Source organism: Sorex araneus, chromosome 8 (assembly GCF_027595985.1).
Source record: "Sorex araneus isolate mSorAra2 chromosome 8, mSorAra2.pri, whole genome shotgun sequence".
Classification (NCBI taxonomy): Eukaryota; Metazoa; Chordata; class Mammalia; order Eulipotyphla; family Soricidae; genus Sorex; species Sorex araneus.
Window position 1 is genome coordinate 8,010,093 of NC_073309.1, and position 13,022 is coordinate 8,023,114.

General features: G+C 58.5%; 1 protein-coding gene across 1 annotated transcript in view; it reads left to right on the forward strand.

Moving 5' to 3' along the window:
* Positions 1-13,022, forward strand: part of FA2H (fatty acid 2-hydroxylase) — a 42,654-nt gene that overhangs the window by 12,557 nt on the left and 17,075 nt on the right. Inside the window, exon 2 of the mRNA XM_004600524.2 lies at positions 12,851-12,931. Within this exon, the coding sequence (XP_004600581.1) occupies positions 12,851-12,931 (81 nt within the window). The remainder of the gene's footprint in view (positions 1-12,850; positions 12,932-13,022) is intronic.

Sequence of the window (13,022 nt, forward strand, 5' to 3'; positions counted from 1 at the left end):
TGTCCCCCAGGAATGCCCCTGAGAATCACCAGGTACCCCCCAAATTTAGACATTTTAAAATATATGTAGTTCACATTATTGTATATAAAATTTACATACATATAAAATATATGTATCATACATTATTCAAAATACATAAATATTTGGTGGCCTGCTTTTGGTCTCCATCCTATATCAATAAAATAATTATTTATTTTGGGGGCCACACCCAGCGGTGTGCAGGACCTACTTTTCCTCTGCGCTTAGGGATCAGTCTTGGCACGCTTGGGGGACCGTATGGGATGCCAGGGGTCGAACGTGGGTTGGCCGTGTACAAAGCAAACACTCTCCCTGCTGTCCGTTGGCTCCAGCCCTTGAAATCACGCCTTCCCGATGATGCGGTGGCCATTCTCTTCCTTCTCTCCTGCTCTTGCCCAGCCAGGACGCTGCTCCCACCTGCTTGGCTAGAGGACAGCGACAGGCTAGGCAGGGTGGAGGTCATTTCTGGCCCTGTCGCTGACCTTGGGGACAGGCTTGGGGACAGGCTTGGTGACAGGCTTTGGGACAGCCCCGGTCCCGAGGCCGGGGAAGGGAGGCAGCAGCTGAGGACACCCACGGAGGCAAAGGGCCCGTCCAGCAAGTCCTTGGCAGGGTGCGAGTGGGCGTCCAGGCGGCTCTGGAATGGCAGCGATGTCTGGGGGATGCGGGATGGGGAGGGCTGTGGGGTACCATCTGGAGGAGGGCCCCGGGCGCCTCCCCTGCTCCGGGGTTTGAGGAGGCGCCTGCGGGTCAAAGGTCTAGGAGTGTGTGGTACCAGAAGAGTAAGAAACCCGCCCTGCCCTGCAGCCCTCCAGCAAAGCCCCACGAATCTCAAGCTTCTTGTCCCTCAGGCCTAAGGAACCGGATGTATATGCCCCCTCCTGCCCTGCCAGCCCCGGCCTCCACCTTCTACCCTGAAACTAGGATGGAGTGCTTATGGACAGTAGATTTTTGAGACTTTCTGGGACAATGAAAGTGTTCAGCATCTTGATTTGGGCATTGGCTTACAAGGAGGCTTGTCATTGACAGAAAAGAATGTGGGGCCGGAGCGATAGCACAGCGGGTAGGGCGTTTGCCTTGCACGCGGCCGACCTGGGTTCGATCCCCGGCATCCCATATGGTCCCCCAAGCACCGCCAGGAGTAATTCCTGAGTGTAAAGCCAGGAGTAACCCCTGAGCATCGCTGGGTTGTGACCCAAAAAGAAAAAAAAAAAAAAAAGAATGTATCAAACCACACACTTCAGGGACCAGGGCAAGAGTACAGTGAGTAGGGCGTTTGCCTGGCGCTCGGTTGACCCAGGTTTTATTCCCAGCATCCATATGGTCTCCCAAGGACCATGAGGAGTGATTCCTGAGCATCACCGGGTGTTACCCAAAAAGACAAAAAAAAACCCCAAAAAACAGAAACTGAAAGCATACACTTCAGCTGGGCAATGCTCTACTTTATACCCACTTTTAGAAGGAGGCCAGTTTTAAACATCTCCAGTGATCTCTCCTAAGTGTGAAATGTGACCTCAGGCCTTGGACGGAGGCTTTGGGCTGCAGGTTGCTTGGCTAATGCTGAGTGGAGAGTCTCTCTGCTCGGCTGCAGGCTACACGTTTCCTAATGGTAAGAGCGTGTGGGGAGAGTGCTGAGTGCTCATGCCGTGACTCTCACTCCAGACATGTTCTTAAAGAATGGGTGCAGCAGAAAGCAAAGGCATGGGGATGGCGACAGGGAAGGGGCAGGGCAGCTCCAACAGCTGGAACCAAGTCCTACCAGCTGGGGGGGGGTGGTTAGAATAGCAGAAAAGTTCCCTTTGACCGGCTGAAAGTCTTATGTGAGATGGTGGTGAGGCCGGCTCCTCCTGGAGCTCTGAGGGAGCATCTTTCCTGGCTCCTGCAGACCCCCGCTTCCCTTGGCTTGTGGCCCCCTCCCATCTCTGGCTCCATGTGCACCTGGTGCCCTGCACCATCTCTGCCTCCTAGTCTCCAGAGTTCCTTCGTGCGATCTGTTGTTCACCCCTGTGTGATTCCATCCGTGAAGCACTATTCCTCCATAAAGTCACAAGGGGTCGTACGTGGGGAGGTGGGGCTGTGTCCCAGGCAGAGTCTGCACCTCTGCCTCTCCGGCCTCCTGGACAGGGCTGAACCTGGGGCACATCCCTTGTGTTTCAGAGAAGAGACCACTGTGACTCCAAAACACCCCAAAAACAACCCAAGTGACCCAGTTAAAGAATTAATTTTTGGGCTGGAGTGATAGCACAGCGGGTAGGGCATTTGCCTTGCGCTCGGCCAACCCAGGTTCAATTCCCAGCATCCCATATGGTTCCCTGAGCACCGCCAGGGGTAATTCCTGAGTGCAGAACCAGGAGTGACACCCCCCCAAAAAAAGAGAATTAATTTTGGTTTTTGATCATTCTGTTAGCAAATTATTTTTTTTCTTTTAGGGTCACACCCAGCATTGCTCAGGGGTTACTCCTGGCTCTGCATTCAGGAATTACTCCTGGAGGTGCTTGGGGGACCATATGGGATGCCGGGGATTGAACCCAGGTCAGCCACATGCAAGGCAAAGGCCCTACCCTCTGTGCTATCACTCCGGCCCCTCTGTTAGCAAATTACTGACAACAGGCAATGCAAAATAATTTATTGAGGGGTCAGAGTGATAGTACAGTGGGTAGAGCATTTGCCTTGCTCTCAGCTGACCCGGGTTCGATTCCTGGTATCCCATATGGTCCCCTGAGCACTGCTGGGAGTAATTCATGAGTGCAGAGCCAGTAATAACCCCTAAGCATCTCTGAGTGTGTCCCCAAAAATCAAAACATGGATAAATAAATTATTGAGGACAGGCTTAAGGGGTGGCTGGGAAAATTGGAGACAACGGTGGAGGAAAGATTTTAATGGTGGTGGGACTAGTGTTGGAGTATTGAATGACTGCAACAATTCATTATGAGCAACTTTGTAAACCACAGTGTTTATATAAAGTGTAAGGGGGAGATAAAATAGTTTTTTTCAAAAAAAGAATTAGTATAAGGAAATAGAAGATGGAGGGAGAGAGGAAGGAAGGGAGGAAGGAAAGGAGGAAACTCTTGGACCACTCTTCAAATCTACAAAATCAGAATCTCTGTAGAAAGGACCCTGGAAGTCTGGAGGAGGGGCTCCGACCTGGCCCTGTGCTGGGGTCTAGCAGTGTCCAGGGACCAGGGGTGCTGCGAGTAGAACTCGGGCCTCCCGAGTCAAGGCGTGTGCTCAGACCACTGGGCTGTCTCTCTGGCCTGAAATCTCTATTTTTAACCAGCCTCTGTGTGACTCAGAGCACCATAAAGTTTATAACTCTCAGAAGGGCCCAGGGATGGGCCTGAGCTGGTACAGGCTGCCACAAGGGGCCCATCCCAGTTTCTGTCCTCGGCACCAGAGTCCTCTGAGCGCCACCAGGTGTGGCCCTGCAGGCCCCCAAGCACTGTTGGGGTGCCCTGGGGTAATCCCAGCACTTAAGGCCCCTCCCCGGGGGGAGCTCTCTGGGATCCTGGTCACTGTGTGGGAGACGCAGGGATCCGAGAGCCCCGGGCAGTGGAAGGGTACAGACGGGGTTTGGGGACCCGGAGGTTGTGGGCTGGGCAGAGCTCCCGGGCTGGTTGCGGAGTCAGCATCCAGCGCACCGGCATGCAGCTGGCACGGAGCCCAGGGGAGTGAGGGTGAGAGCCTCACCTGGGCCCCTGAGTCTGACTCTCTACCTACTGCCCACCCCATTCTTCTTGAGCAGGACACAGGTGACTCTGGGGCAGCGCACGCACCCAGGGGTCAGCTAGGGGCGACCCACCACTTCCAGAGAGGAGTGAGCACCAGTCTCCCCACGGGTCATCTGGTCAGCCATGACCTTCATGGGCTTCTCTTCCAGACCTGGACCAGTGCTGTGGGTTGGACGGTGACATGTGGGTCGATGGTTGCCACCTTCTGTGGGCACAGGACCACAGCAGAGGGCTTCTCCAACAGAATATATCCAGAATATAAGATACCCAGGGACAGAGAGATAGTACAGCAGGAGGGTGTTTGCCTTGCACGCAGCCCACCCAGGTTTGATCCCCGGCATCCCATATGGTCCGTCCCCCGAGTACTGCCAGGAGTAACCCTGAGCATCACCAGGTGTCACCCAAAATTTCACTGTCACTGTCACTCCGTTGTTCATTGATTTGTTAGAGCGGGCACCAGTAACATCTCTCAATGTGAGACTTATTGTTACTATTTTTGGCATATCCAATATGCCACGGGTAGCTTGCCAGGCTCTGCTGTGCGGGCACGATACTCTTGGTAGCTTGCCGGGCTCTCCGAGAGGGATGGAGGAATCGAACACGGGTCGGCTGTGTGAAAAGCGAATGCCCAACCGCTGTGCTGTCGCTTCACCCAAAATTAAAAAAAGAGAGAGAGAGAGAGAAAACATATTGATATCCATGCTTAATTGGTAAAAAAGCAAGACATAGATTTCAGAACGGGGGGACTGTTGTCAAGTGCAGCTACAGCCTGTGGCTGGGGCACTCAGGTGGTCTGAGGAGCTGCTCTCTGATGCCTGCGGGGAGCTGTCAAAGGAAGTGGGTTGAAAACCCCAAGACTGCAGGTGAACGGAAGAGTGGTGTGGAGGTGCCTGGGGCCCGGGCGCCGTAGCTGAGCCCTAGTGAGGGGGGATGGTGTGTGCGTGAGCAGGGAGGGTGGGCGCCTATCTCAATGGGACTCAGGGTCAGCCCCCTTCGATCGTTCTGGCCACCATGTGGATAGGAGAACAGAAGGGACCACGAGCGGAAGCCAGAAGACCCCAGCGGCTCCCATGCTGGTCCAGATGGCAAAAGGAGGTGACCATGACGGGGTGTGGCCATAGGGGTGGGAAGAAGCAGAGAGAGGCCGAGGGATGCCTTACAGGTGGGGCCTCTGAAACTTGTTGATGGAGCTGATGGTGCCCCCGAGGGCAGGAGAAGCATTGGGGGTGGACACCAAGATGTTGAGGGTTTGATTTATGGGAAGGATGAGGAACGGGCTGAGGTTCGGGAGGCAGCAACTGACGTGCACTGGGGTGGTGAGAGATTTGAGATGGCAAAGAAACCAGCCAGGGGGAATGTCAAGGGCACGCTGGAGAGCTGAGCTCAGGGCTGGACCAACATGCTAACACCAGGCTCGTCTGGGGATTCCGATTTCGGTTCATTCAAACTGAATGAAACCCAGACTCCTCCAGCCCGTCCCGGGTGCTCCGGGAGCACAGGCAGTCGTGGACGTTGCCTCCCTGTCGCTGGCACTTGCTCGCTGTCCCTGCACGAGCACAGGGTTTGGTGTCCGTGGCCTGCGGCCCCGTCAGCCCCGGCTCGCCCAAAAGGGCACCTGGCCCCGGTCGCTCAGGGCTGTGGGAGCTGGAACTGAGGCTCTGTTCTCGTGGCACCCGTGGAACACTGCACGGCAGACCCCGCGCCTCGGACTCGCTTGTAAGCTCCGCCTGTTTCCAGAGTGTGCTTTGGGTCTGGAGGTATCAGAGTCGGGGTGGGGGTCTGACTTGTGCCTAATGGTCTGTGCTCCAGAACTGACCCGGCACTGGCTGGCCGTCATCTCCCGACAGCTGTGAGTGAGAGTCGAAGGCCAGGCAGGGAAAAGGGAACTGCTTGAAGCAATTCAATTAAAAAAAAAAAAAAGGCAAGGCAGGATAGGATTCTTTTTTTTTTTAATTTTTTATTAGAGAACCACTGTGATGTACAGTTATTTTTTTTTCAATTTAGTTTGGAGGCCACACCCGGGGCAGGGCAGGGGGATGCAGGGTGCTCGGGGCTTGTTTCTGTGGTGTTTTCCTCACTTCTGCATGTAGGGGTTTGCATTCCATGCTCTGAGGCTGGACCGGGGAGCCTCCAGGGAGATGGAAGGGAGCCCCCTCCAACCCCCCCCTACTCTCGGGCCTGGGGTTTCCTCCAGAGTACAACCAGCTCCCTGGGTGCTGAGAGGCGGGGCCTCGTGAACACCCAAAGAAGACTTGGGGTACAGATGGGCCTCGGGCAACCCCTCAGGCTGGGCTGGGACCTGAGACCCCCCACCTGCCTGGGGCCCAGGGCACCATCTCATGCCAGACAAGGGGTTTCAAGCCAAACTCAGGCTTCGAGTTCAAAGGCCATCTGTGGTCCCTGCCGCCCGGCCGATCTTGCAAACAACTCTCCTTTGTGAGGCTCCCGCCCGCCTGCCCCCACCGCTGCACACAGCCTCCTTTCACTGCCTGCTGGGCCGCGCGCACCCTTTCTGCTCCTCTCTGCACTCACTCAGCAGAGCCCCCGGCAAGCCTGCTCTGAGGACCAGGGGCGACTGGGAGCAGCACCTCGGGGTCCCGCCCGGCTCCCACCGCCTCTCACCCGGCCCCCACCCGGCCCATTCATTCTTGCAGTGGTGATGGGGGCCTCCTGCCTCAGTTTCCCTTCCTGTGTAGGAGAAGTAGGGGTCACCGTGTCCTGAGGGGTCAGGGAAGTGGGTCTCTGTGCCCTTAGGGGTCAGGGAAGTGGGGGTCCCTGTGTCCTCAGGGGTCAGGGAACTGGGGGGGGTCTCTGGAACCGTAGCTGCCTATGGACGCCCCCTCCCAACTGCCCTAGCCCCTCCAAAGCCTCACGACTGGATGCAGGGTCACTGCAGGGTGGTCTTACTCCGCCCTGACGGGGGTTCTGGCTGGAGGGGACATTTGGACACAGTTGCACCTGGGAGAGTGCCCTGAGAAAGCAGAGATGAGGTGGTGCCCGCTCAGACCCCGTCATCACGGGGGTGTGGGGAGCACTTAGGGCTGCTGCTCGGCCTCGATATGGACCCCTGGTGGCCTTCATCTGCAGCCACCCCGGGGCAGGAGCTGGCTCACCCAGAGGCGTCCAGCGGGCTGTGTTTGGACACCCTCGTCTAGTTGACTTGTCTTAAATGCACATCAGGCTTTGAAATCTTGGGGCTTCACATATAAGCCCCATTTTCCAGCCTGTGTTAGAAATCTGAAGTTCCGGCAGCAGGGACCCCACCATCTCCTGACCCTGACCTAAGTCTGGGCTGTCCCCCCAGGTCCCCGTGGCCCCTCTCCCTGCACTCCCCGGGCCCAGTGACTGCTGCTTTGGGTACGTTTCTTTGGTTTGCTTGGGGCCCACCGCACCCCGTGGTGCTCGTGTCCGAGCCCCCACGCTGGCCTGCAGCAGCCGTCTGGGACCCTGGGAAGGGCACCGGGTGCCGCGGGTTGGGTTGGGTTTGGGTGCCTGGTGCCTCGTATCTTAGGGAACCATGAGAGGAAGAACCAGCGTCTTTCCCGGCTGCAGCAGCAGGTCCCGCAGGCTCCTTCCCGGGACCACCTGCCCAGCCCTGAGGACACAGCAGGAGCTCCGGGCCTCAGGCCCAGGTGACAGCGGGGCTGGCGGGGACGAGGGCCCTCCTGGAGTGCTGCGTTGGCACCCGGAGAGCTAGCTGGGCCCCTGCAGATTTGTCCCACAGCCCAGGACAGGCGTGGGGAGTTGCACGGAGCAGGCAGGATGTCGCCACCGGCTGCTGGGCTCAGGGTGTCTGGTGCAGGCAGGGGCGGGCGGAAGCAGAAGCCCCGGAGAAGGGGCGATGGTGCCACTCCAGCAGAGGAGACTGGCAGAGAGGAAACGTGCTCGGGAGTGGCAGGGATTGGCATGGGCTGGGGGACGTGAGGGTTGGCACTGCCATCTCACTGGCTCCATTCCCAGTGCTCCTCACTCCAGTTTCCCTGGGCACGCAGGCCTGCCTGGCCCTCAAGGACACACGGGCTTTGGGCGGCCAGGGTCAGCTGGCTTCAGGCCCAGCCCACAGGCCTCTCCATGCTTGGACCTCTGGGGCCCAACCAAGCCCCCAACGTCTGTACTGTGACATTCATTGAAGGCGGTGCCAGTGACTACAGAACTGGCCATGACCAAGATCAAAGGGTCTCGGCCCTCACGAACCTTGTCCTCACTCTGGGGACAGTCACTGGACAATTCAGGAGGAGAGTTGTTGCTTCGGGCCCTATCACTGCCCTGTCATAGCCCCCTGCCCCCGCCAGGGGGGCTCCCAGGAACAGCCGTGGCCCTGAGCATAATGAGGGTCAGCAAGCCGGCTCTCCACCTGCCTGCTCAGGTGCCCCAGGACAGTCTCAAACACCCCCAGCGGCCCCTCTGTCGTAAAATCCGTCACTGGCAGAGAGGGCTTGGACCCTTAGGGCAGGCCTCCCTGCTGCCCTCCTGGTGCAGGGCACTCACTCGCCTCGCCTGGACCTCAGCCGAGCCCAGGGCGGCCGCGCACCTCTCGCAGTTGCGGGAAGAGAGCGAGCTTGTTCCTGCTGCTCCGCAGTGTTTTGACGGCTCCCGTCAGCTTGCGCCAGGACCAGGAGTCTTTTTAAATAATGCATTGTGGAAGTTTCCAGGGGACTTGTTTTTTGAAGCCTCTTTTAAAGTTTGCGTTGTACCCTGACTCCCAGGAATGACCTTTCCACACTTCTGATTCGTGTATGTGTTTGCAGGACTCTGCGTGTGTGTGTGTGTGTGTGTGTGTGTGTGTGTGTGTGTGTGTGTGTGTGCGCGCGAGAGAGAGAGAGAGGGCCCGGTGGGGGGAGCCCCCGAAGAACCATAAGCACTGGGTCATGGACCGGCGCAGGGCCGGGGTTCCAAGCCCCCCAGCCCTGGACCCAGAGAGGCGCAGTCCCCAGAGGGGCCTCGGGAGTCTCTGGGCTATAGGCCCACTGCCAGCCGCCTCGAGAATGGCCGTTGATGAAGGACACACGGGGGCGGGCACTCCTTGGTACCTGAAGGTGCTTGTGCCCCGGGGCAATGCCAGCCTGCGTGCTGCTCGCCCTGGCTCCCTTGGGAGCCGCCTCCCTCCTTGGGGGGACTGACAACCTGGGCTTGTGCCAGGCCTGGGTGTGGTCACTGGGGGCCGCCCAGAAAGCACCGTGCTTCCGTGCTGGGCCTGGGCTTTGTGAGAAGCCGCCAGCCATGGCCAGGACATGACGTCTGGCAGCCCTGGGGCTGTGGCACGGTGATTAAACCGGGGCGGCAGAGAGAGGGGGCAGGAGGAGGAGGAAGAGGAGAAACCGCTGCCCCCACCCTTCCCCAGCACAACCTCGCTTTAATCCCTCTGACGCTGGTTTCTAGCACTCTGCCCGTTTTAGGAGCACTATAGTTCACTGTCGCGCTGTACTGAGCCCGCCTGGCCCCAGGGTCTGTTGGCCTGGGCTTCAGCTGATCCTGAGGGCCCACACACCCGGCTTGTCCTCTAAGGCCACCACTCAGCGCTCCGATCCTGTCCCCTTGGGCCCTGTTCAGCATGTTCTCTTTGGTTCGTTAGCTTCTCCATCTGCACAGACGCATTCGATCTTTTCTCTTCCTCCCTCTGGCTTATTTCACTGGGAATAATAACATGGCTCCATGTTATTCACCAGTGACAAGCTTGCCCCTTCCTGACACCTCTTTTTATTTTCTTTTTGGGTCACACCCGGCGATGCTCAGGGGTTACTCCTGGCTCTGCACTCAGGAATCACTGCTGGCGGTGCTCGGGAGACCATATGGGATGCCAGGGATTGAACCCGGGTTGGCTGCGTGCAAGACAAACACCCTCCCTGCTCGGGCCCCTGGCACCTCATTTGTAGCCTCTGGACACACACCCAGCCCCTCACTTTGCGGTCAGCCCACGCCGAAAACTTCTCAGCGCTTGGTCGAGTCGTGAGTGTGAAGTGGGCACAGGGCGTGTGCCGGCGGCTTCCCCACACCCCTTCTCTCGTCTTTCCTTCACTGGGCAAAGCGCACCCTGTGTCAGAGCTGGCAGAGCCCTGGCTGCTTCGGCCTTGCTCTGGGGAGACGAGTCGGGGTCCAGCCCTGCGGAGACGGCTCCCCCACATTTACCACTGTGAGTGGCGGCTCCTGCGCCCCCAGATCTGGCTCAGATTTGAACCAAACAAAGCCAAGCTCCAGGGGGCTTCGAGGGTTGAGTGCATGCCTTGCAGGCCGGAGCTCTGAGTTTGAATCCCAGCTCCCCAAGGGTGCCCGAGTATCATGGGGAGGGACCCCGAGCACTGTATTTCAGGAGTACCCCAGTGGTTGTGACCTTGACAGGAACCCGTGAAAGTTTCCGTCAACATCTCTCCTGGTCACCTGCAGGTGCAGGAACCTCAGGCCAGGCACCTTGAGCCGAGGAATCATGTGTGTGCAGCCATGGCTGGTGAGGCCAGATGTCTGGGTCTAAGTTTTGTTGTTGTCTGGGTCTCAGTTTTGTTGTCGTCGGTCACCTTTACCCATCTTACCCCCCCCCCCCCCCGTGACCAGGTGAAACTGCACCAAAGCCTGCATTTCAGACCTGGGGCGTGGGGGGAGGGGGGGAGGGCACTGAAATTGTCTGGTGCTTAAATTGCTGTCAGTGTCATCAGAGAAGAGTTGATGCGACAAGATCAATGCGAGCAATTTCCCATCCACCGCCTCCTGCCTCTGAGCTCGGCCAAAGGGCACCGAGTGCCAGTGCCAGATTACTGGACTCGTGACCCTTGTTTCTGGGCGTTTCCGCCCTGTCAGATGGTGCCATCAGCATCCTGTGCCACCTTGCTCGTTGCAGAGATATTCCACCCCTGTTGGTTGTACATTTCCTTTTTTTCCCCCCATTGTTTGGGGGGCCACACCCAGCGATGCTCAGGGGTTACTCCTGGCTCTGCATGCAGGAATCACTTCTGGCGGTGCTCAGGGGACCCTCGGGGATGCCGGGGATCGAACCCGGGTTAGCTGCATACAAGTGAAATGCCCTCCCAGCAGTCCTATTGCTCCGGCCCCTGCTTTCACATTCCCAAGGAGAGCGGGTGCCCTGCTGAGTTTCGGGGCACCCCCAGCAGAGCCAAGCCTGGAGTCTCAGGGGATCCTGCAAAGACCACATGGCAAGACATGATCCGATGGGGTCAGAGAGAGCGAAAGTACAGGGCTCAGGCCTTGGTGTGCTCCCTGGAGCCGTCCAAGCACTGCCAGGGACCCCTGACCACAGAGCCAGGCCGGGTCCAAAACACTCCCCATCCCCCACCCCAGGAAAGAGCTACCAGCCACAGAAGAGGTAGGAGGGAAGCACGTGTACATACTTGTGGTTGCAGAGCTGGGACCGAGGGCCCCCGGACCAGACTCCTCTTCCGTTCTCTCTGGCTCCGAGCCACGGCCCCTCGCACCTGATCTTTGCATGTCTGGTTTGATTCTCAAGTTGGGCACCTTCCCTAGTGGTGTTGGGAGCTACGCCATGGGGTCCTGTGAATTGGACCTGGGGTCCCCCCCAGAACTGCGGGAAGAGGCCTTGGGGATGCTGAGTGTCACCTTAAAGATGCCGTCAGGGGTGGCAGGATGGCCAGTCGGGAGCTGGTCTTGCACACAGGCTACCAGGGTTTGACCCCCAGTACCCCATATGGTCCCTTAAACCCACCAGGAGTGATCCCTGAGCACGGAGCCAGGAGTGATCCCTGAGCACTGCTGGGTGTGGCCTCCAAACACAAAAATAAATAAACGACTTTCCTGTTAGACAGAACCCCTCGTCCTTTAGAGGAGTTTCTTCATAAAAATGGGTGTGTGGGGGCTGGAGCGATAGCACAGCGGGTAGGGTGTTTGCCTTGCACGCGGCCGGCCCGGGTTCGAATCCCAGCATCCCATATGGTTCCCTGAGCATCGCCAGGGGTAATTCCTGAGTGCATGAGCCAGCAGTGACCCCTGTGCATTGCCGGGTGTGACCCAAAAAGAAAAAAAAAAAGAGGGTGTGTGGGCGTGGTGACCCGGACTAAAACGAGAGTCCCCACGAAGCGTGAAAACTGCTTTGACGGGGTCCCACACAGGTTTCCTCGGGGCGCCCCAGCGGGTTCCTGTCACCTGTGTGATGTGGAAGCAGGATTGCCAGGGACAATCCTGGACAACTGACAAGAAAGGTGACAGGTGCCAGCCGTGTGACCCGCCCACCCCAGGGCCCCTCCTCGGCCTCAGCACCATTTCCTCTGTCACAGAGGTGCAGAGGGCCACTCGCCTCCCCACTGCTGCGGGGCCAGGCGTTCCCCCTGGGTGCCAGCCGCCCGCTCTACCCAGGGCCACGTGACTCCCAGCACTCTCTGCCCTCCGACTCCTGGCGCGGGCGCGGCGCGGCAGTTGACCTTGAGCCTGGAGGGGCCCGTCCCTGCCGGGGTCAGCACAGGTGCAGCTGCCCTGTTGTGGCGCTTGCTGGAGACACAGCCCTGGGCGCCCCCTCAGGAGCGCCCCCCCCCCCCGCCCTCAGCTCCACTGAGCTGCCTGGGAGGGAGCTGGAGCCCGCCAGGTGCCCCACCCCCATCCCTCTGCCCGACCCGGCCGGCGGCTGTCTGTCCCCGCTGTCTCTCTGTCCACTATCTCCTTCCTCTTCTGGATCTTTTCACTTTATTTTTTTTTTTGGCTTTTTGGGTCACACCTGGCGATGCACAGGGCTTACTCCTGGCTCTGCACTCAGGAACCACTCCTGGCGGAGCTCAGGGGACCATATGGGATGCTGGGAATCGAACCCGGGTCAGCTGCGTGCAAGGCAAATGCCCTACCCGCTGTGCTGTCGCTCCAGCCCCTCTTTTCACCTTTTTATCTTTGGCAGAAGTTCGTTTTGTCAAAGTTCTGTGATCTGGGGATCGCAGCCAGGGGACTCCGGGCTGGCCAGGATGGACTTGAACACGGGCCAGCTGGTGCAAGGCAAGCATCCTAGCTGCTGGACTATTGTTCCCGCCCCCAGAAATTTATTTTTTAAGGAAAAAGAACATGCCGAGCACAGTGGCCCCGTGAGCATCTGCCCCCGGCCGTGCGGGCTCTCTCCTCGTCCCCGTCGGTGACCGCTTGCCACTGTCTTCTCTCCACAGGACGTCCCGGAGAGCGGAGCGGAGGCAACGGAGCCAGACGCAACTATGGAGCCGCAGCTGAAGGCGGTGGACTGGGACAAGGTAGCGGCCGGGTGCCAAGGACAGCCGAGGCAGGGGGGCAGCAGGGAGGGAAAACGAGCCACACCCCAGCAGGAAGGCAGGGGAGTTTCCA